Below are 25,842 nucleotides of genomic sequence, written 5' to 3'. Positions count from 1 at the left end.
ATTAATAAGGCAACAGGCAACAAGAGGGATGTTAGGGACCAAATTGTAGTGTATTTCATATCCTTTTACTGGTCCCTTTAATCAATTTTAATTGAAAATCACACGCTTTACTCACACAAAGTGCAAAAATGAAGTTGTTCTTGTTGTTATGTGATTTGAGTAGATATTTCACTTTCATTGCTAGTTTTGTAGAAATTTACATCATGAATTGATCAAAGAAGATACAAGCTGAGATAACACAAGGAAGCTGCCAAGTAACCAAGGAAGAAGTCATCATCAAGCCAGTTCGCGCCGCGTCCTCTTGTTGGCGTGGCAAATTGAGTCAAAATCAGAGATGTCCAAGTCAGCTCAGTTGGCGCCGCGTCCTCCTGTTGGCGCCGCGAACTGAGCGAATCCTGCCAGCGTGTTTAAGTGAAGATTCTGACTTTTGTGAAGGCATGTGAAGTGGTGGCGTGGTAGACAACAAAAGAGAACTTTTTGGGGCTATTCACTTCTATTGGTCAATTAGGTGGCAAAAAGGGATGGCAATCATTTCTCTTTTTGTCTCATTAGAAAGGAAATGAATGTAATTTTGGTATATCTTTAGTTTGGGGATTTTTGAGGGGATACATTAGTCCATTGCAGACAACAGTAGAGAGAATTAGGTTGAAGGCAAAAAACGGGATTTCATATCTTTGCAAGATTTCTGTCATGGTGATGAGTAACTAAACCACTCTCTTTGCTAAGATTAGAGGTAGCTATTCCTCATAACTCTATGTATTTCTCTTAAATATTCATGTATGTGAATCTCTTCTTGATTGAATATAGTATAAATCTCTTGTTTTGAACTCTTATCTTTGATTTATATTATTGTTGAAAAAGATAATATAAATATTGTTTTAGAGGTTTATTCAAACAATACATAAATTGTAGAAATAGATCTATGTGTTGTTTATCACTTGTATTGCTAGATAATGATGGTTAGATGCATGTTTAGGTGAAGAAATTACCTAAAGTTTTGTTTAACAATTATTACAATATTATTTAGGAATAAATGATATTGAGGCAATACTAGATGATATTCATGAAATTAGAATTCATATACATGGTTTGAGGGAATGCATGAGTTTGGAATAGTGAACACTAATCTTGGCAAAGCAAATTTTTATTTGAGAAAATCGTATTTTACTATCTTAGTTTGTTGCTAAAATTCGAGATAAATTCCAAACATAAACCAAACTCATTTTTATTTATCAACTTAAAATGATCACAACTATAGAACGGCGGTAATATCACCCAATCTCTGTGGATACGATTTAAAAATATTTGCCTTGAATATACTATTCAACAAGGGATTACCCTAAAGGTGTGTGGGTGCAACAATCACGTGAATTCAGTTCGATTATTTATCTTGTAATTAGTTATCATAATTCTGTTAAAGGCTTGCACTCCCTAAGATTACTAACCACGCAGTTAAAAATAAGCAAACAGTAAAGGCATAAATTAAAAGTCCTGCGCTATTATAATAAACACCTGCGGGGATGGGGAAATTAACAGAAAAAAATAAGAAGGATCGATAAAAAGTTTTAAACATTGAATGCCTTGATTCCCTCGAACCTTCGATTGACCCTGAAAATTAAAATGAAAATAATAGGGTAATAGTGAGTGTAGGAGGGATTCATTAACAGGTGAAGTAAAACCTAATTGAACCTATAAGGCAAATATTAAAAATATAATGATATTTAAAAATAACATGATATTTAAATAAGAAGGGAAACAGAACTTAGCTTTTTGATTAGTATGGCGCATAATCGGAGAATCTTGATTAAACTTAGCTGCGATTGGGTAAGGTTGAAGGTTGAGTGTCCATGGTAGTCTTGCGCGTTCTGGGCGCTTGATCTGGCAGTGTTAACGATCCAACGGTACTGATTGATGCTGCATTGAAGGTCACACGCATGGGGGTATGCACCGGATCTGAGAGTAAGGCTTGAGAAGAAAAATAACAAAATATTTGTCCTCCACAGGGGTCGAACTGGTGACCCCTACGTTACCTCACTAATCCCTTGCCAATCATGCTGCATTTTTTAGTTGTTAAATGAATGGCCTAAATAAAATATATTAAAAATCGTAAAGAAATTAGAATAGATCAGAGACTAAGTCAAAGTGGGCTCTGGTAATTGGCTGCAAACCAATCAGAGAGAGAGAAAGAAATATGGGGACTTGATGCGACGCGCGTCATTCGTGGGCCCCTATGTTGGTCATCATCTTCTTCCAAACTACTGCTACGACTTAGCTTCGACATCATCTACAATTTCGCTACCAATGTTTCGTAGCTACCACTGTGACTTTTAGAAACCTGCAAAAGAAGGTCAAGAAATACAAACCAAAGCCATAGAAAACTTAATTATGACCTTGCGAATTGAATGAGACTTGTTTCATGGCCTGAAGCTGCACATGAACACGATACCGAAGCTATGCATTATTGAGCCCTAACAATGGCAGAAGTCATAACCGGTACCAAAACTCACGAACCATGCGTCAAACCTGTTCTAATATTCATTAATAACTTACAACAATCATTAGTTAGAGTCGAAACACAAGATAATATGGAAAACGAAAGTTACATGCTGATAAACATGAATAGCGAAAGGTATGCGTTGGAGGTTGCTTGAATCCTGTTTTACCATACACACCTCCTCTTTGAGACCTCAGGGAGAGAATAGAACGATCAGTTTGCTTCGAGAATGTCTGTAAAATTCATATATTCGTGCCAGTGTTGAATATATATGAGAGAGTATTTTAGGTCAAAAAATTGGGCAACAAAAGGCTTGGGCTTTTAGGTTGCCAAGTGACATAAAAATTGGAAAAGATTTTATACAAAATCTTTCTAAATTTGAATATTTTTTCCTCATAATATGCTTCCACGATTTTTGACTCCCTCATGGTGTTAATTGGGCCCTTGGATGATTAAAAGTGGAACCATATAATTTATCTCATTATTTTTATGATTTTATTTAATTAAATTATGATTTTAATGAATAAAATCTATAAAATAATAAATAAAAATAATAAAAATATAAAATGTATATTCCATAGTCATGGATGGGCTTAAGATGACGTTAGAACAAAAAGAAATCAAGCCCATTTAAAAGGAGAATCATTTTTGGGTCATATTTCTCTTTGTACCTCTCTTGAAAGTTGTTCAACTTGCACATGTTGTAACCTTCTCAATTTTCCATATTTTTGAGTATTCTTGGACTTTTTAGAAAACTTGAAGAGTTATTTAAACACTCCTTTTGGTTTCATCTACATTGAAGTTTCCATGTTCATATACACTCCTTTGCAAAAAGACGACTTTTTTGTGATCTTCTAGAAGGACCAGTAATGTTCTGGCTCATATCTCCCAAATGAAGCATTTTTAGACTTGGCATGTGAGAGACAAATTTGTAGATAATTCTGATGTTCCGTGTAGGAGTTATGGCTGGTCAAAGTTCAGTTGACTTTCTTCTAGAAAACCCTAATTTAGAAACTTGGACTTTTGATGATTTCAGATCTTTTCTTGATGAGTCATGATCAAGTCTTGATCAAATGATGAATATCACTTCAAAATGAGAATGTTGACAAAAAATCAGGAACTTTGACTAAGATTTGATCATATTTTGACTTTTAGGTCCACCAGTCGATTGTTGATTATTTGCGCAGTTGACTGAGCAATCTTTTGAATCAGGGCTTGAAACTTGGCATGAGGACCCTTTGAAGCATATGAGAGGTCATGGTATCCATTTGAGGTCTTAGAACTTGATTTTACTTTGAGAAATACAAAACCCTAGTTTAGAGACTATTGTTTAGGAGAGAGACTGCATGCTTCCTTCTTGTGTATCTTTGAGCGTTTGAAAGTCAGGTGGATTGAAATATGAATAAATATGATGGGCAAATTTTGGGGTATGACAGCAGGTCGACCTATAGCTACTTCAAGTCGAAGCATGGAACTTTGAGTAAGCCACGAGTTTGCTCAGGCCGACCCTTAGGTCGACTCATCCTGGAATTCATGTTGGGGCAGCATGCGTCGATGCATGGCCCTATTTAGGTCGACGCATGGAACATTGAGTGAGTCACGAGTTTGTTCAGGTCGACCCTTAGGTCGACTCATAGCTTGTTCAGATTGATGCATGGATTGTTCAGGTAAACACATAGCTTGTCAAGTTCTTTTTGCTGTAGCCATGGGTTTGCTCAGGCCAACCCTCTCAGTTGCTTAGGTCGACCTGTCGCTGAGAAAAGCGAGTTTTTGTTGTTACCTTTTTTTCTTTAGCTTTAGATGACATATAAAAGGTTCATTGGTTATTTCATTTGGTTCCAACAAGAAAAATGAAATATATACACAAGGCTCTTATCATCTTCAACCTCTCACTCATCCATTGACAACTACACATAACAATTGTTGTCAATCAAGGTGAGAAGCGTGTGTTGATAATGTTTGACGGTAGATTCAGTTCCTGTTCGAGTTAAGAGATTGTGGGTTTTTCATGAATTAAATCTTAGGGTTTTGTCCTCCAAGATCATTGGGATTTGGGGGATTTTTGACAATTCTTTGCTTCACCAATATTCAGTCGTGCTTAAGGGATTGAGGAATCGTGGGTTCGCTCAACAAGGTAGCAACAATCGGAGGATAAAAAAGGAATAATTGGGGTCATGATCTTAATATTAAATCAGCCGAGCAGAGGGTTTGAGAAACAAATTGGGTTATCAACAAGGTAGCTACAATCGGAGGTTTATCTAAGATCGGTGACACACTTGGTTCAACTCGAATCAAGGGGAGAAAAGAATAGTATATCAATTTTTCTACAATTGTAGTGGGTTGTTGGTAACATATCTTCTCTTGTAAACACTTTGCAATTCAATACCATATATCCTAATTCTAAGTTTAGAATTATGGGAAGACGTACCCTACGCGAGGACGACAAGGGAGCTGCCTAAACAAATCATGTGTTGCTTTTCTTTATCGCACTTTATTTTGATTCAGCATAATTTGTGTTTTGTGTGCTGTTAAAAGTTGGTGAAATTTCACACACCAAGTGTTTGATAAAATTACAAAATCACAAAATCACAAATTAGTGTCGTTATTTCTTAATAGTTCATTGGAAGTAATTAACACTAAAGTGGCACAAGTAAGCACATTGATATATCAAAAGCATTAATTCAACTTTCATTATTTTCTTAGTTTAGCATATGCGGTTTTCCAATAACTGATCGTTCTTAGACGAGTTAAAATCTAGGGCGCTTTCGTTTGAAATTTAAAAAGCGCTTAAAGTAAACAAATGATCTATTTAACCCCCTTCTAGATTCGTCACATCGTCTAACAGTGCGGTAGTGGATAAACAAATGTATCAAATATTAGTTGAAGATTAATTTATCTTTTCCATACTAGGCCAGATATTGCATTTGCTGTAAGTGTGGTTAGTCAATTTATGTACAAACTAAAGGAAGTTCATTTACTTGCAGCTCATAGAATTTTACAATATCTTAAGGGAACTCCAGAAAAATGGATTTTGTTTAAAAGGAATGAAAATTATACTCTTGAGGCATATATGGATGTTGCTTACGTGGGTTCGGCTACTGATGGAAGGTCAACTATAGGGTATTATACATTTCTCTGAGGAAATATTGTTACTTGAAGACGTAAAAAGCAAAATGTTATGGCTTGATCTGTAACACCCTTCTAAACCCCCGCAAAATATTAGATAAAGCCAGAGTAAAACATGCAAAAGAATGTTACAACTTTTCATATAAATTAAAAACACCTTTCATGCCTTTCCGAGGAACATAATAAAATCAAACATGTTTAAACACAACGGAATCAACTTTAATTTGGATAATGTAAACTTCAATCATCCAGATCAAAATGCACCGTCTCACTTCAACAAAATTATCCAAATAAATAAAACAAGAGTTTATTAAAAAATAACTCTAAACAAATAACATTCCCCAGTGTTACAAGACCAAAGCATGACCGACACGACCCAAAATAAATGGATTAACTTTACGAGCTATCCTCACCAAAGAATAAAGCTGCTACTCCTCAATCTAAAAAATGTCAGCATGTAAGGGTGAGACAGATTCACAATTAACAAATGTTATAAGCTCATAAATAACGAAACATCATAAGCAATTGTCCACCCTATTGTATCATGTTATGGAACTTAGTGTAAATCATCCACAGTTACGTAATACAAACCATCATAAATACAACACCAAGTTATAACACTGGGAGTCTCCCAATCATGTTATAACAATACATACATCAACGCAAGACTCTATGCATGTGGTACCAATACGTCATGGGATTAACCCATCAGATCGATCTAAACATCACCGAGATACAGCCCTGCCGACACAAATTCCACACAGTGGGAGTTATGCCCTCCACTGATCCAAAACATCACTGATATTCAGCCACCAAAATGATTATGAATGCATGCACATATAACATACTTACCATCACCGCTAACGATGAACAAACCATCTCACACCATATCACCGAATAAAGTATGTACATGACATCAGCATCATTCAAATCAATCACACATCATTCCAACAATCATTACAATTGCAACACAATCATATCATAACCACATTATCACAATATCACATTGTGATAATTCACAATACATGCACACAATGTATAATTTCACCAAAATAACTAAATTGGAGTTTTAAAATAAAATCGAGCCCCTGCCCATTTCACCATCTTATCACATAAGTTATTTAATTATCTTCACTGTGCTCGAAACGACACCTAAACGGATACATGGTTCAAATGTTATGGATTAAACAATTAATTTTAAAAAACACACAGCGGTAACCGGTTACCTCAGTTGGAGTAACCGATTACTGCCTGACGAAATAACCCAGAACCCTATTCGTAACAGCGGTAACTGGTTACCTCAACCCAAGTAACCGGTTACTGCCTCCTAGACAGAAACACATGCGCTAACCCCAACAGAGGTAATTCAACTAAATTAATCATATTGACAATAAACATCATAGTGCACTAGTCAAGAAACATCATGACACAATTAAATCTATTCTTTAAGAAGAGCATATTTATTGTCAATTCCTCACAAGGCATCATTATCAGCTCACACGGATCGAATACGTACAACAAGCATAATGTTGCACCCTAATTTTTGACCAGTGAGATCCCACCATAGTCTAAATATTAGGATCGTCATTGTTATCATAATCATCATGCATTTATCATTCATTAACCCAAAAATACAAAAATTATTGTTTGTTACTTGTGTCCCAATACAGGAGACTGCTCGAGAGGAAGCTAAGCAAACTAGGGTTTTGAGAATCACAAAGAAATTAATCATGATTCTATGATTCAAGGGGGTCTCTAATCAATACCAAGGTCCAAGGATAGGTCAATGCAAGATCAATCACCTTCAAGTTCATCAAAAGCTCCAATTAGGGTTTTTGACCTAATTTCTATGGAGGGTTAACTTTTAATCAGGAGATGGTTCTAAGACTCAAAATATGATTCAAGAGCATCCAAATCAACATTATATTCCATCCATATCATTCAATTGAAGAGGAGATCTTGATTCATTTAAAAATCACAAAACTGCAGTTCATCTGGAAAAAGTCAACTGTGCAAGTCAACCTTTGACTTTTGAGAAAAATAGTCAACTATGGACTTTTAAGAATCCAAATCATCATATGGATATTGAAGACATTTGATCAAATAAAATTCAAAGAATTCATCAAGAATCAAAAAGTCAACAAAAAGTCAAATTAGGATTTTTACGTGTATTTTGACCTAATTCATGGATCTCCAAATTTTGCTTACACACTCAAAAATCTCCAAACATGAAAGTTGTAGATCTTGGCAAAACAAACAACTTATCACATTGGAACGTTTTGCAAAAAATGATTATTTTGAGAGATGTGGAATTAAGAAGATAATTTTCAAAGACTTAGAAATTTTTTCAAGTGTTTTACTTGGATTTTTTCTTAACTTAATTTATGGCCATTTTTCTCAATGATCCAAAAAGAGTTTGAGGAAACTTTTACCTAGTGAATTTAAGTATGTAGCAAGGGCTTTCTAAAGAGCTAAGTAGCATAAAAATCCATGGCTCCATTCATGAGATATGATTTTGTGAACAAGGCACCATGAACACTTGAATTCAAGAATGAAGATGAAGAAGTTATGAAGCAAAATCATTTTTAAATGAAAGATTCCTTTCTTACAGCTCCGATAACTTGTTCAAGACACAAAATTCAGAAGATTACACTTGCTTTTGAGCTATGGACCAAGTGGTTCAAGTCTTAACCAATGCATAATGCCATTTCAAGCATAAAGCCATGACTTCCATTTTGGAAAAGTGACTTTAATCACAAAGTCCACTCTCCTTGAGCTTCCAACTTTTTTCTTATGCACCAAAAGTAATAGAAATCCCACAAGCAAGCCTCTAAGATCAAATCAAAACTTTGCAAGCATGCTTAAAGCTTTGTACCTCACCATTGAAACCATAACTTTCTCATTTCTTCATAAACAAGCAAGATGGTACAAGATCACATGTGAACTCCAAACTTCTGAGTTTTTTCCCTCCAAAAACCCTAAATCTTGCTTATAAATAGAGAGTATCACTCCCTTGATCAAGGACACCATAATTCTCCAAGTCCACCTTCACTTGAAATTCTCCATTTCTTAATTTTTTCACTTTTATAGTGAATTCTTGTTCTGAAAGTTCTGGGTGTCAACCAATGGTTTAGATAACTTTTAAACATTATTTAGAAGGTGTCTATACCTTCCTTAGCCTTTAAAAGCTTCCAAAACCAAAAATCACTTTTCAACCTCCATTAAAGGTCTTTTTAAGGTCTTAACTTGCCATTTTTCAAACCAAACATGTACTTCCAAGCCAAATTAACCCTTCAAACAACTTTTAATAATCATATAGAAGCTGTACCATACCTCTAAACACTTGCCAAGAGCATATAACCATAAATCATCTTTCAAATTTTCCATTAAAGAACTTTGAACTCAAACTTGCCAAAATCATTTCCACTCGTCCATTTTGAGCCTTTATAGTCTAGATAGCTTCTAAACATCATATGGAAACTATCCAAACACCTGCATTTGATCTGTAACAACATTTTTATAGTGTACTCACCATAACTTTTTCAGGTTCAAGGTGAAATCGTGTTCTTAGTTGCAGGCATTTTCAAGAACTTTTGAGCATTGCAAAAGCTTCCTAGAGGATCATAGAAGGTGTCCAGATCCTTGAAACATTCCCAGGTCCTCTAAATTGTGCTACACGAATCCATTTTCAGAGGTAGGAAACTCATATTCGAGCTATAGCATTTAAGAATTGTTTGTTGAAAAACTTGATACCATTTTGATCAGAAACATGTAGGGATTCGTAGCCCTAAGGTTTTAGGGCCTGATTGTTAGAATTGATCATTTAATTTGAAATTCAAATTTTAGGGTTCTTCGTGTTTTTCCAGAAATTCATGTTAATCTTTGATTGTTAATGATATTTAGTTGTATGATTAGATTCATGATTAGATGCTGATCAATTTAGAGTCTTAATTTTTTAAAAATGATTGAGTTTTGCAAATCTTTGAATTTGGTGCCATTGTTGTTGTTATTGTGTTCATCGTGTCTGGGTGAAGAAGATGAAGATTGGAAAAATTCCATTTAGGGCTTAATTTTAAATATAATCAAATGGAGTTGATTTAGTAACGACTACATTGTTACAGCTCACTTGGTTACCACCTTCCCCCTTAAAGCGCTCATGACCCTCAAGTCCGGGGTTCGAATCCCCCTCGCCCCAGACCTTTTTATTTCTTTCATTTTTCATGTTTTGCTGCTTTCCTTGATATTTTACTCACTGAATGGGCCTTATGATTAACTTGTAGCGCGTGGCCCAATGGCTAACGTTTTATGCTCAATGGTGAGGACGTGGGTTCAAGCCTTGGCTCCCACATTTCCTAATTTTTTACTACTTGTTTCTTTTAGTTTTTAACTAAACTTCAAAAATCCATAAAAAATAGTAGAATTATTATTTTTAATCCCTTCTTTTTTGTGTGATTAATTTATATTGCCTATTTTTATGTTATGTTAAAAAATCACAAAAATATTTATTTTTATTGTATTTTAAAATTAATTCAAAATCATGTCTTTTTATGTTAAAAAATCTAGTTAAAAAAATCATTTTCTTTTAATGTTTTCTTCAAGTAAGTCTCGTATAACTTTGTGAATACTTGTTTAGGGTTAGAATAGATGTCATTGAATGTACCCTTAGACCAATTCTCTTAAACAAATTGGTATTTAATAATTAAAATCAATTAGGTTTAGGAGTTTATTTAAATACCCTAATTTAAAACTCTAATTCAGAACCTTAGGTTTAAAACCCTAACCAAAAAATTTGTAACATGTTGATCTTTGTTTATCCATGTTTATCTTTGTACACACTTGTTGATTTTTATCCATGTCTTGTACTTAATTATTAATCTTTATTTTTGTACATAATTGTTGATTTTCTAATCCATGCTTTGTACATAAATGTTAAACCTTGTCTTGCACATATACTTGTTGATTTTATCTCCATGTGATTTGTATTTGTTATTATTTTATCTAGTCAAATGTTTAATCATCACATTAATCATTCATCATTCATACATGATTTGAATCCAAGGATTTAGATACATCCATCTCTTGCTTGTTAACACTCACTTGTTTGTTCATGTACATACATGAGGTATTTATTGTTAATTGTTTAAGCTTGATGTTTTATCCAAAGGATGAGAATGATATTGACTAAATTGTCAAGGTACTTAAATTCTTTTCCCATCTCTTTTAATTTTGTGTTAAGTATTGTTAAAGCTTTTAACTTGTTTATGGTTTAGTATTGTTAAAGCTTAACCAAACCCTTTTGTTTTGAAACCTTGGTATTAAGAATAAAATTATTCCCGGTAAAACTAATCTTAATCCATTGATCTTGTTAAAACTTGATCCTTTGTTTTTAAACCTTGGTGTTAAGAGATGAATTATTCCTGGTGAAACTTCTCTTAACCCATTGACTTTGTATTTTAAAGCTTGGTATTTTCTTTTTTAGTTTTAAATTTTTTTAAGTATTTTAAAGCTTAACCTTTTAAAACTTATTAGGTATTTTAAATCCTAATTCCTGTTCCAAAACTGTTAAGTATTTTAAAGCTTAACCTTCTAAACTTATTAGGTATTTTAAAGCCTAGTGTTCTTTTAAACTTGTTTAGTATTTTAAAGTTTAACCCTCTTTTAAAACTTGTGAGTAGTTTAAAGCTCACACCCAAAAAGATTTTGGCCACTTTGGCCCCCTTTTATTTTCCTTTTTAAAAAAAAAAGAACTACAAAAGCTCTGACTTTCCTATTGTTAAAGGGGTATGTAGGCCTAAGATGCGATATCTTATCGAGCTCACTTTCAAAAACTTCTCTTCCCATCCCCACCCTCTATTTCAAATAAGTTTTTCACATAGATTTTTCACAAAAAAGGGTATGTATAAACAAAAGACAATAACACAAAAACAAAGAGGTTCCCATGGAGTACCATGGATATGAGGGGTGCTTAAAACCTTCCCCTTGTATAACAAACCCTCCGTAGCCATAACTCTGATAAGTTTATAAGTTTCGTTTTTAAAAACTTTTGTGGGTTTTATTTGCTCTTTCATCCATTCCTTTATGGAAACAATAAAGCGCGGTGGCGACTCTGTTTAAAATGAGCTAAGTCTTTCCATGACTCTAGTCTCACCAATTTCACTGCTACACATAAGTTATATTAAATAATTTTCTAAGGGTTATATATCCATTTTTATAAGATAGGAATTTATTTTAGCTTTCCAACGGTTCAAACGGCACGTCAACCGGACTTACAGATCAAAAGATACGAATTTTCGAAATTCTAGAAATTTAGCTTAACATGTAGGGTAATGGGTTACCTCATTCAGGTAATCGGTTACCTCAGCCCATAAGTCATTTTTTTCACTTTTCGCTTCCAGGTAGCCAGTTACTTTATCAAGGTAACCGGTTACTTCACTATCAGAACCAAAAATTCTGCATTTTAATGGTGTAACTCCAATCCTTTCACCGCCAAACATTCCTAACATCTAAATATCATCCCAAAACGTCCCAAAACATTTGCAGCATAGAAACAACACCAAAACAATCACTCTAACACATTTCTACCAAATTTTAGATACACTGAACATCAAGTATTATTCATAATCAATCAATTTCATCACATTCATCAATTTGACCCTAAGGTTCCAAAACCCCAAAACCACAATTCATACAATTAAGAACAACAATATACATAATCAATCCCATTACCCATAAACCGATAATAGATGCTAATTGGAAATAGTCACCCCTTAACTTAGCCAAAAATCTTGAATCTTCCTCTTTCTCTATTCTCCACTTCCTCTGCTCTTTTACGTGTTTCAGCCTTCTCCTCTTTTGTTTTCTAACTCCTCTTCTCCCAATTTCCTTTATTTTATGAAAATAGCATAACTTAGTAAAAGACCCACTAATTAACACCTCCCCTTTACTAATTGTCACACTGACCCAATTACCTTATTCTCATAATTTTCTCAATTAAATCACCAAATTCCAAAATTCCATTTAATTCCAATTAAATAATTTAAACTCTAATTAAATTAAATAATGGAAAATATGGGATGTTACATGATCCAGTGTTGAAGTTGAGATTCGAGCTATGACACAAGATATTTGTGATTGAATTTGGTTGAAGATTATTTTAGAGGATTTGAAGATTAAATGGGATGGACCAATAAAGCTCTCTTGTGATAATAAGTCAGCTATTAGTATAGCTCATAATTCAGTTTATCATGACCGAACAAAACACATTGAAGTAGATAGATATATAATCAAAGAGAAGCTTGATTGCAGTTAGATTTTCACTCCTTATGTTCTTTCATAAGGTTAACTTGCAGATGTCTTCACCAAAAGATTGAGTTGCCCAAATTTTGAAAATATTGTGTCCAAGCTGGGAATAGAAAATATTTATTCATCAGCTTGAGGGGGAGTATTAGAAATTAAAATAATTAATTATGCATTTTCCATTAATTCTACATTTTTCAAGTAGTTAATTTATTGAATACTAAGTTCTATGTATATTGGTAAATTGTATTAGTTTAATTCCTTTCTTGTCAATTCACATAATTATTTATTACCCTTGTAAGTTATAACAAAATAATTATAAATTAAGCGTTATGTTGAAAGAAATGCATCTCAAGCGCATTCATAACATTTTCTCTATGTTTTTTCACAGTAACATAATGTAGAATCACAGTTGAAATATTCCTACTGTGCTGTAAGCCAATTCACATAATTATTTATTACCCTTGTAAGTTATAACAAAATAATTATAAATTAAGCGTTATGTTGAAAGCAATGCATCTCAAGCGCATTCATAACATTTTCTCTCTGTTTTTTCACAGTAACATAATGTAGAATCACAATTGAAATATTCCTACTGTGCTGTAAGATCATGCACCTAAAATTGCAAAGGATATCGTCGAAGTGCATCTGCCTTATAATGACATGGAGGAAGACAAACTAATATGGTCTAACACAAAAAAAAGTTCTAACATTTAAATATGCTTATGATTGCTTCAACTTTTGTCTCCCAAATATTCAATGGTCAAAGAAAATCTGGCAGAAGTATGTTCCACCAACTAAGTCCCTTTTCAATTAGAGATTTCTTCATAATGTAATTCCAATAGATGACAATTTGTCTAGAAGATACATGCGGTTAGTTTCTCGATGTTCATTATATCAAAATCATATAGAAGATGTGAATCATCTTTCTCTTCAATGTTCATTCACTCAACAACTTTCGAAGTAAATGGAAGGAATGATCTCCATGAGATTAGATATAACATGTATAAATAATTTTTTTTAACATTGTGTGTATATAGGTTGGAGTACACAGGTTAATCATCTTTTCGTAGCACTAATTATTCTTATTATTTAAAAAACTTATCATCTAATAAACACCATTAGATTCAAGACAGGTAAATCATAGATGAACAATGATAAACAGAGAGAGATTAACCACATTAAAAAGTTGTTACTTATTTACTCACCATCTAATGAAATGTGTACTTTTCAATGTTGGAGTTTACAATTATTAAAGCATTTGAAATAAAAGATAAGCATGCACCGACACCAAAAATTTCAACTATAATATAGAAGGATCGAGTGCAATATAGAAGGATCTTCTAGGGAAAATCAGAGACCTCAACATGTGGTGTCATATTCAGAGATTATTTGAGCATCTTCCTTGGAGTTTTTTTGGGCTAAGGTAGGAATAACCACCTCTTTCCAAGTGGAACTGCGTGATGTTAAGTTAGTCATCGATCATACAAACACAAAGGAATGGAACCACCTATCATTAGGGAATGATTCAACCTTTGTAAATCAAGCCTTCTACATGAAAAGTTAATTTTTTTAGGAGTTATTGACTGGTTTGATTAAAAATCTTTCATATATTTCGCAAAGGAAATACCTGTGCGAATAGATTTGCTCATGATATTTTTGTAGATCATGACACGTGGTTGATTACTTTACTACAATGAGTTTGATAGTTATTTTTGCAAATATTTGGGTCTAACTAGTTACCGTTTTTGTTAGTTTTGATATATATATATATATATATATATATATATATATATATATATATATATATATATATATATATATATAAACAGCAAAGCAAAGTAATTGAGACTTAATTTTAGGTTTCTTCACCCACCTCCTAACCTTCTTGCCCACCCCTGGTGAATTTACCACAATACCCGTTGTTTCGAAAGTTCATTTCCGAAACTGTACTTATTTTCTTAAAAAAGGTGTTTTCGGAAATGTATCTCCGAAAACGTGTGTTTTTTAATATAAAATATTGATTTCGGAGATGCATCTCCGAAATAAAGTTACTTTTTCAGAAAATGTGGTGTTTCGGAAGTTCATCTCCGAACGCACCCCCCTTGGGGAATTCGGAAATGAACTTCCGAAAATATGTCTGGACAGAAGAAAATGAAAAACAACAATAATTCGCTTTATTTAATCGGGTGAAAATTACAACGATAATATTACATAAAATTAAAGTTACATATTGTTAAACAAGGGTAGGTGGGGATGAGAGAGTGGTGGGGAGAAAAAAAGGCTTCCAAATTTCAAAAGGTTTATTTATTCTTTTAATAAAAATACGTACTACTGTAAGTAACAAATGACGGAGGAGGTGTAACCGGGGCCGGAACATATGACGGAGGAGGTGGATGTCCGGATGAAGAAGAACCAGAGGTACGTCCACCGCGAGACAAAGGAGCCAATCAATGTAAGCTATAATTTATCATTATCATCAGGGGACGTCATTACAAAAAATTGGGAAAAAAATCTTATTATTTTTAATCTTGATTTTTTAGAAATGACGTCCCCAGATGATAATCATAAACTATAGCTTACATTGATTGGCTCCTTTGTCTCGCGGTGGACGTACCTCCGGTTCTTCTTCCTCCGAACATCCACCTCCTCCGTCATATGTTCCGACCCCGGTTACCACTTCCAAAAACTAACATGATAAATCCAATACAAAAACACTGTGCGATACAATCCGAAATCAGAACAAAACAAAACAAAAACATGTTATTCTGCCCGACGAGCGTTACAAAATACACATCAAACAAAATAAAAACACGTTATTCTTCCCGACGAGCGAACTCCTCCGAATGAAGATAATTATACCAATCCTCATCCCACTCAGTATCAGAACCATCAGCGTTGATCACGCCTGAAGGCTGAGCCTGCACGTCCGAGCCATGGACCCCCAGGGGACGAGAAGCAGAACCAGTCAAAAGCTTCTTCTTCTCCTTCACCTCCTTCACCTCCTTCACCTCTTTCACCTCCTTCTTTGAAGAACCCTTTCTTCCCTTAGCGCCCTCTTTAGAAGACGCAGTCCTGCGTGCTTGTTGGTTGTCTGACATGTTCCTGTAAACAATTGAAATCGATTAATATGCGAGACAAAATAAAAAACAAAAAAATTTGAACTTCTGATACATTTCGGAAGTTCATTTCCGAAAACTGGGATGGAGGTGTTTTCGGAAATGAACTTCCGAAACACCCCTGCGATGGATTTTTCTGCAACTTCCATGGCAGACCCCTAAACCAAACTTCAAACCAAATCAAAATGCTTCTAAACAACCTAAATACTACTAACAACCTAACCATATATCATTTATGCAATTAAAACCCAAAATAACATGCATTTGAATAATAGATCTAAAAATTTCAAAACTTACAAAGTGTTAGGATTGAGGGCTTTTGAATGTTGTTTAGCAGTGTGATTGGAGCCTTGATGCAGTTTTGGAATTCTGTTTGCACAAATTTTCGCCTTTGCCACTTTTTGTTTTGATTTAGGGTAAATGATTGGGGGAGGGGGAATGTTTTGATAAATCTGCAGAAATCGCAGTATTTCGGAAGTGAACTTCCGAAATAATGTTTTCGGAAATGAACTTCCGAAATAAGTCAATTTTTTCAAAAAAAAGACGCTTTCGGAAATGAACTTCCGAAGCAGGGGTATTTTGGAATTTTCACTGGGGGTGACCCCATAGGGAGGTGGCTAAAGAAATTTTCTAATTTTATAAGTAGGTGTAGTCAACATTGACTAACCTTCTTTTTACAAAAGAAGCTCATTGGAAAATAAAATTCATAGACCTAATTTCACCTATTTAAAATATTTCAAATAGTTAAGAGATTTACAAATTAACAAAAACATAACCATGATTATGTTCTGTGAAACATTGTTTCCACTCAGGAAGCAAAATGCTCAGTCATATATTTCTCCAACTAGTGCTGAATGTAGTATGCATTCATCAATCAGGTTCATTCTCTACTTCACATATTTTTCATTTTTTGGCTAAAATTTGTGAATTTCATCAATCATAATAGAGGAAAGCTCAAAACCACTTCATTTATCACAATTGTAACAAGCTAATGAACAAAAATGACTCTGCTATATGGGTCAAAACTTATGTCATGGGATATATTAGTTACAAACAAGCCTATAATATATTATTATTATTATTATTATTCTAATATATTATCCAATTATGTTTTTATTCAATTCTGTTACAAGCCTCTAATATTTTTTATTATCATTATTATCTAGTTACAAGCCTCTATGAGATATAATTGATGAAAGGTGGCATAAGCAAATGCACAGGCCTTTGCATGCTACGGGTTACTATCTCAACCCAATTTTGCATTATAGCTCTAGTCTTAAAGCTGACTACGAAGTGAAGCAAGGGTTATATGATTGTATGGAAAGGATGATTGGAGATGTAGAAGAAGTAAGTAAGATTGATACCCAATTGGAAGATTTCAAGGGAAGGGAAAAGTTTTTTGGTAGTCCAATAACATTGGCGGCGCTTAAAAATAAAACTCCGGCACAGTGGTGGGAGTCATATGGGGATGAGCATCCCGAGCTTCAAAGATTTGCGATTCGTGTCCTTAGCTTGACTTGTAGCTCATCGAGATGCGAGATAAATTGGAGTGCCTTTGAGATGGTCCATACAAAGAGAAGGAACCATTTGAAACAAAAAACAATGAATGACGTTGTATTTGTAATGACGAATTCAAAGTTAGCTAAGAAGATGAAAACAAGGAAGGTGGTAGATTATAGCATTGATGAGATTGCATTGGATAAAGAGTGGATCGTTGTGGATAATGATCAAGGCGCGTTAGATTTCACAATTGAAGAAGGATATTTGGAAGTTACCAACCAAAATGATGTAGAGAATGGAATTGCCAATCAAGGTGATTTGGAGGTAAACAACCTTGAAGATGAAGATGATGGAGGAGATGAAGATGAAGATCATGGAGGACTTGATCAAAATTTCTTGAATGATTTGTTAAATTAGTTTTTGTTATGTTTGTTTGGAATTTTGGATTTATGTTAAATATTATGTTTGTTTGGAATTATGGAATTATGTTAAATTAGTTTATGTTATGTTTTGAATTTTGGGATTATGTTAATGATTATTATTTTTTAGTTATTTTTATAATTTTGTTCATTTTGTGGGATCTTACGATCCGATTCACGATCTTACGAGCCACATTTTTTATGCCCCAACGATCTTGAGTGAAATCCCGATTTTGACGGCCATGTAAGAGACAATAAACTTATTGGACAAGAAATCCTTTAAAGATAACATGGATATGAAAATTAATATCAAAAAGGCATTTGATTCTTTAAATTGGAGTTGTTTACTTAGGGTGCTTAAGAATTTTCGCTTTAATACTATATTTTACACCTATATTACAACAATACTCCCCTCAGTTATCACTCTTCTTCAGCTATTCTATAAGAGTAAGAAAATAAGATCAACCCCTCTCTTTTACTATTTTGCATTGTTGAATATGCTTTAAGTATTACTCATGGCATAACTACATTTTCAAATCACACTTTTTTTTTCAAAAACATGTAATTATCTTTTGTAAAGATGCCAAAAGAAATGCATCTACTATATCTACAATAACAATACTCATGTGCTAGTAATATAATGCAGAATCACAACTGAAATATTTCTACTATGCTACAAGATTATGCACCTAAAGTTCCAAAGAATATCTTCGAAGTGCACATGCCTTGTAATGAGACGGAGGAAGACAAACTAATATGGTCTAGCACAAAAGCTGAAGTTCTAACATTTAAATATGCCTATGATTGCTTCAGCTTTCGTCTCCCAAATATTCAGTTGCCAAATAAAATATGGCAGAAGTATGTTCCACCAACTAGTCCATTTTCAGTTTGGAGATTGCTTCATAATATAATTGCAATAGATGATAATTTGTCCAGGAGAGACACGCGGTTAGTTTCTCGATTTTCATTATGTCAAAATCATATAGGAAATGTGAATCATCTCTTTCTTCAATGCCTATTCACTCAACAACTTTCGAATTGAATGGAACGAATAATCTCTATGAGATTAGACATGACATGCATAAACAACATTTTTAACATTGAGTATATAGGTTGGAGTACGCAGGTTAATCATCTTCTTGTAGCAAAACTTGTCATCTAAGAAACACCATTCATTCAAGACAGGTACAACAATGATTAACAGAGAGATTACCACATTAAAAAGTTGTTACTTATTTACTCACCATCTTTCAAATGAATTAGGTACTCTTCAATGTTGGAGTTTACAATTATTAAAGCATTTGAAATAAAAGGCAAGCATCCACTATCCACTGACACAAAAAATTCTTCAAATAAATTGGATTGTACCTAATAGTGATTAGATCAAGTGCAATATAGAAGGATCTTTTAGAGGAAATCAGAGACCTCAACATGAAGTGCCATATTCAGAGATTATTTGGACACTTTCCTTAGATTAACAAAATTTTATATATATTTAATATTTTAATATAATTCAAATAGTTATTTATAAACTGCAAATTAATTCAGAGACTTAATTTTATAAGTATGTGTCATTTAGTCAACATTGACTAACCTTATTTTAACAAAAGAAGCTAATTGAAAAAACTCATAGACCCAATTCCACCTATAAAAATATTTCAAATAGTTAAGAGATCTACAAATTAACAAAACATAACCATGATTATGTTCTGTCAAACATTGTTTCCACTCAGGAAGCAAAATGTTTAGTCATACATTTCTCCAACTAGTGCTGAATATAGTATGCATTCATCAATCATGTTCATTCTTTACTTCAGAGATTTTTCATTTTTTGGATAAAATGTGTGAATTTCATCAATCATAATAGAGGAAAGCTCAAAACCACTTCATTTATCACATTCACAATTGTAACAATCTAATGAACAAAAATGACTCTGCTATATGGGTCAAAACTTACAGCACATTCATCTGTTACATATAAAATTGTGAATAATGTAAAGTTTATATAGATGAGACATCATCACAAGAAATGAATGATAGAATCTATTCATTCATTTTTGCTTGGCTTTCTCTTCATTCTACTATAAGGTCCAACTGTACTGTCCATAATATACATGTAAATAACCTGACTCCAAGATTTATACGACGACAAACCATCGTAATACTCCGGAGCAATCTCCTTCACTTTGTGAAGTTTGTGTCCTGGAATTCTCGGAAAATCATGGTGTTCGTTATGGTAACCTACATGCCATGTGAGAAGATTCAATGGTCCATAGTACGAATACGTCTCTTGGTCCGATTTGAATACATAATGCTCTGAAATGAAGTGACCCGCCATCGGATGCATCCCTCCACCAACGAATGTAGCAAGTATGAGATAAGCCAACGATCTCCATCCCCAGAAATAAACCATCGACACGTCAAGCGCAATCTGGATAGAGAAGTTCATAAACTCCCATAAACCAGGAGGCTTCGGTTTAAGAAACAACGGCCGAAACGCGTAGAAGAATAGCTGTAAAAACACCCAGATAGTTTTCGCAAGGACATTCGTTACAACACGCGCTTCTGCAAGACTGGGGACGTCCATGTCAATGCCGTCCACGCCTTGGAAGCGATGGTGCTCCAAGTGATATTTTTGAAAGGTTACTGACATGGGCACGCCGATCGGGAGGTTAGCGAAAATCCCGAGCCAACGGTTGTATACCGGAGACGAGAAAGCTAGATTATGGCTGAGCTCATGGATTGCCAAGAACAGATTGTGGTTGAGAAATGAACCAAAAAAATAAGCTACTAGAAGTATCTTCAGCCATCCTGCATCCTTAAGTACAATAGCAGTACCAAGCTGAAGTAAAACAACAATACTAATCTGCAAAAAAAACAAAACAGTTTCCAAAGATCATCAACATGCACACTATCATATTCAATCCTTACAATGTACATTTCAAATCTCAACCATATCATCTGCATTTACAGTTTACAGAATCTCCAACTGTAGAACCAATACAAAGTGGTCCCTACATTCACATGTCAACTTGAATTTTAATATCTTTAGCAGCTTTTCATAATAATGGTGTGTGTCCTTTACTCCTTTTAAGAATTTAAGACAGATCCCACATCTTTATGTCTCTTTTAAAATATGGGTTTCACAATCAACATCAAATTCAACACTAACATGAATAATAATCAATGTACCAGAACTAGAACGGTTACATAGACTAGACACATTGAATATCCGGTAAACCTAAAAAATAATTGAATACAACCACATGTGTCGTGTCGGTGTCTAACACGAGCGTGTAATAATTCAAAATACTAGAAGCAAATAAATGCAACTGACACACGAGAGACGCCTAGTGTCAAACACCATGCCTTCAATTTAAAATGTCAACTAGAAACTAATTCTTAATAATATAAAATAAGTGTTTTTGCCTATGAAACACAGACACAAGAAATGACACTGATAATGATGCATCGATATCGATAATAATTTTAAAAAATAAATAAACCGAACAGAATCACAAGTCAATTTCGTCTTTTTTCGAAGATGTCGGTGCTATACATCACATTCTCCTTTTCCACATGTGGTGAAACATGCAATCTAAGAATCGTACTTAAAAGTACCATTAAAAGTACACATGTGCAGTTGCACCTATTTTCCTAAACCAATTGAACTTAAAGAAAAAAAAACAAAAAACCTTCAAAATATTTATTCAACTTGCATTTATACAAACAGATCAGAACACATAACACAGACTCACACATAGATCATAAGTAAAAATAACAAATAATTTAAACGCAATCATAAGTTGTTGTCTGTATCAGACACCGGCACAGACACACTTTTTCATAGATGTCGGTGCTACGGAATATAATTACCTAACACATTACGAAAGCAATCGAAGAATCATGAAAGAATAGATAAACGAAAAAGATACAAAACCTTGAATAATGCGGAGTAATCAGGACCAAAGAGTTCCTTAATTTGCGGGTATTTAGATAGAATTTGACGACGGCGAGAAGCATGAGGTTCATCGGTATATGACCAGAAGAAATCTTCGGCCATCATAACGCCTTCACCATCACGATCTTCTCCTCCGCCAATACCCATTTTTTTTTGTCTCTTTTTCTTTCTCTCACATTACATGGCTCGAATTATGAAAGTGAGAGAGTTATATATATAAAGAGAGAGAAAAAGTGTGGGGTTTGAAATGGTTAAGAATAGTGAGACAGCGCATCTATTGTCACATTCCTTTATTCTTACTGGTTGCGGTTTGGTTTATTCCCCGACATTACAGCCTGGAATTTTTGTTGGGAAACCCTCGATTTAGATAGATTTATAATCTATTTTTATTGCTTTTTTATGCTTTATGTTTTTCGTTCTTTTTATACTTTGTTTCTTTTACAACGACAAAACGTTTTTTCTGATTTTTTTTGGTTAGACTATTTATAATGGTTTCCAAATTCAACACCCTATTTTTTCACTTTTTATACTCCACATCATCTTCTCTCTCTTCCACCTAATAATTCAACACACATTCAACTTTTACTCACTACAATAGTTTTGTTTAATAAAATTCAACACCCTACCCCACTACTTTTATTTCATATTCTTATTTTCTTTTATATTTTTGTTTTATGATTATATATTAAAATTAATTATATATTAATATTATTATCAATTGAAATTATGAAAAATTATGAAAAATTATGAAAAAAGTGGAATTTTTTGGTGTGTCCAAATCAAATGAAGCAAGTCTCTATTTATAGACAAAAAAAAATGATGAATTTTGGTGAAAATAAAAATAAATAAAAAATTTATTTACTATAAAATAAATGACATTAAATAATTATCATGAAATAAAAATATAAACACTCACAACAACCAATAATAATTTGCCAAAAATATTATGTGGCCCCACTAATTTCTCATTCAACATGTTGAATGTTTTCAACACTAAATAATCCACATCACTTTCAACATATGATTCAACACACCATTGTACCAATTCAACTATTGAAAAAAAAATTCAACACCTCCATTGTAAATAGTCTTAGATGGGTTTAATATTTCTACTCTATTCAATTTTTTTAAAAAATTATTTCTATTCAATTTTTAAAAAAATTATTGTCAACGACTCTCTACGATCCACGTCTGACAAATAGCACGTTTGTTATCCCCTCTCTATTATATATAGTTAAGGCGTTAATTCAGGTACTCACTTTTTCGAATTCTATTTCAATTCACTCATCTCCCTCACAGACTAACTTGCATTCCATTTTATGTTCGCTATTCGATTAATCAGTTTAAAACCTTCTCAAGTCATAGAGTAAAAAGCATTCAAAACAGAACACGAAGATTTATCGTCTTCGATCCAATCAAGTATCATTTCAACTTTGATTCCTTGAATTTCCATATCTCTGATCTCACCGATTCTAAGTAATGATTGGATCCAAAGCTACTCGTTTCAGCGTTGTGTGAGAAGTCTCCACAACTCAAGTAGCAATCAGTCAACCACCTTCACCGCCTCCGCAAGTCGGTGTGAATCTAGGAGCAGAAGTTCTGTTGCATCCATATCTGGTTTAGGCTCCTCAGATAGATGGATATGTCCAACTGCCTCTTGTTGAACCTTTGATTCCACCTCCAATTTCACAACTTGAGGCCTTACCTAGTTTCCAACTGCTGTGAGCCAACCTTGGATTGCAAGGAGCCAACGAGTTGTTGAATAGCATGTATGTCGCGCGCTCGGTTTTTTGCCATACCTCTCGTGGAGAGATACGCGAACTGACTCTTTTTGTTTCTGCTTTTGTGTTTGAAAATCAGAGAGTCGCCACCGGCCTTTTATTTTATCCAATTAAGGAAAGGTTTATAAAAGAAACAGAAAAAAGACCTTTAAGAAATTCTGGGTAAGGGGGTAGGTTATACAAAGGGAAGGTGTTAGCACCCTTTGTATCCATGGTTATCCATGGGCTCTTTAATTTGCTTAGCTCACTTGTTTTCAATTGCTCTGAAATGCTCGTATGTGGTTTTGAAATACCTTTGTAAATTGAATTTGTAATGATCCTTGGGCGGATGTATACATAGTGTTTTTATTTTTCAAAAGATGCTTTGGAAAAAAGAGCGTTAACTTCGTAATGATCCTTGTTTGGATATATACAAAGTATTGTCTTTTTGAAAGTTTTATTTTGAAAAACAATGATATATGAGAGATTTGTTTGTTTTGATTTGAGCACGCAAATTAGGAGGTCTACCCTGAGTTATAAGGTCTTTATCCTATTTCCTTTAAAAATCTATCCTTTCACCGGATATAAACAAAAGTTCGATTTTGCGTTTGAAATAATAGAATTTGATTTTGATTTTGAAAAGAATGAGAAAGGGATTACCCTAAGAGGTGCAAGTGTGATTGTGTCTGGATTCAGATATTTTATCTTTGAAGTTAGTGATCTAACGATTCAATTTTATCTTTGGCATACACGCAGTTTATATGTGCTGGAATTTAAAATGCGGAAATGTAAAATGCGGAAAGTAAATCTACGCTATTACATCGATTGTGCAGGAAATGTAAACTACGCTATTTACATGAATTTGACAACCTATACATTTAACTAGGAATTTAAATTGTAATAAAAATGAAGAAAGAAATGCATGTTTTTGGTTTTTTATGATTGTTTTTAATTATAATTAATGCATGATTAATTAAATTAAAATGAGGAAAAAAGATGAAAATAAATTTCAAACCTAGAAATTAAGTTCAAAATATGTTCAAAATGTTTGTTAATTAATTTTAAAACAAAACTAATTTTTTTGGGATTTTTGAAATTGATTTTGAAATCATTAAGTTAATTAATACATAATTATACAAATAATTATACAAATAATTAAAAATTAAAGAGAAAATTATCCTAAATATGTACAAAATTAGTTTATAATATATAAACAATATTTAATATAAAGAACACATTTTTTTATGATTTTTTGATTGGTTGAAATGATTATAAAGCAAATATATAAATATAAACTAATTAATTATGCAAAATATTTAAATTATGAAGAAAAATAAAATATTTTTATATCAGAAAATAAAATATTATTTTAGAAACTTAAAAATATTTTTTGTGTATTTTTTGGATTTTTAAAACTATTTTTAATTAATTTAACAAAGAAATTAAAATAAAATAGAAAATAAAAAGATAGTAATCAGATGTGGAAATTAAATGAAGCCCATGGTAAGGATGAGTGTTTTGATGTGTTGGATTGAGAGATGGATGGATCTGATGGTGAAAAGCATGAGGGACCATAGCACGTGACACACCTGCAAAACACTGAATCCAAGGTCAGTTTAAAAAAATACGCGCGCGTCCTCCAGCCAATCAGAGGACGCCACGCATCATCTTCTTCCCCAGGATGGATCTTTTACACCTTTCATTTGCAGGTGGTGTAAAAACTCCAACCTTTTACACCTGTTGAAAATAGCGAATGCATGCAAACATCAATATAAATTTGGCGCGATGCCATGGTTTGGTTCGTCTTGTTCACGTGAGTTTAATGGTACTATTTAGAGTTTATAATTTTGCATGGATCGTAAAGCCCTAAATTTAAAAGTAAGAACCCTAAAATGGTGGTTCTTCGTATAGGTGTCCAAACTTCAATTAAGTTTCCAGAAATGATTAGGACCTCAAACTAAACTTAAATATGAATCTACATCTTGCTAATCATGCATGTGTGATGAGATTTTAGTAAGTTTTAGTTCGAGCAAACCGTGAGGTGTCGTGGACGATTCTGAGTGTTTCAAGGCTTGAAACTGATTGGAATAGTTTCAGTGATACTTGAGGAAGGTGTTCGAATGTTTAGTTTGTATTGAAACTGGCTTGAATTCAAAATTCGAATTTG

General features: G+C 33.4%; 1 protein-coding gene across 1 annotated transcript; it reads right to left on the bottom strand.

Annotated features, from left to right (window-relative positions):
- Nucleotides 1-19,818: 19,818 nt before the first annotated feature.
- LOC131623785 (sphingolipid delta(4)-desaturase DES1-like) lies at nucleotides 19,819-22,105 on the bottom strand. Its single transcript, XM_058894796.1, has 2 exons — nucleotides 21,895-22,105; nucleotides 19,819-20,820 (listed from the first exon to the last, which is right to left on the bottom strand). The coding sequence occupies exons 1-2, from the start codon at nucleotides 22,060-22,062 to the stop codon at nucleotides 20,002-20,004; spliced, it is 987 nt and encodes a 328-aa protein (XP_058750779.1). The 5' UTR covers nucleotides 22,063-22,105; the 3' UTR covers nucleotides 19,819-20,001.
- Nucleotides 22,106-25,842: the final 3,737 nt, after the last annotated feature.

This window comes from Vicia villosa, linkage group LG1 (assembly GCF_029867415.1).
Source record: "Vicia villosa cultivar HV-30 ecotype Madison, WI linkage group LG1, Vvil1.0, whole genome shotgun sequence".
NCBI lineage: Eukaryota > Viridiplantae > Streptophyta > Magnoliopsida > Fabales > Fabaceae > Vicia > Vicia villosa.
Note: the sequence above shows the minus strand (reverse complement) of the source record. Positions and strands in the feature narration are given on the sequence as shown.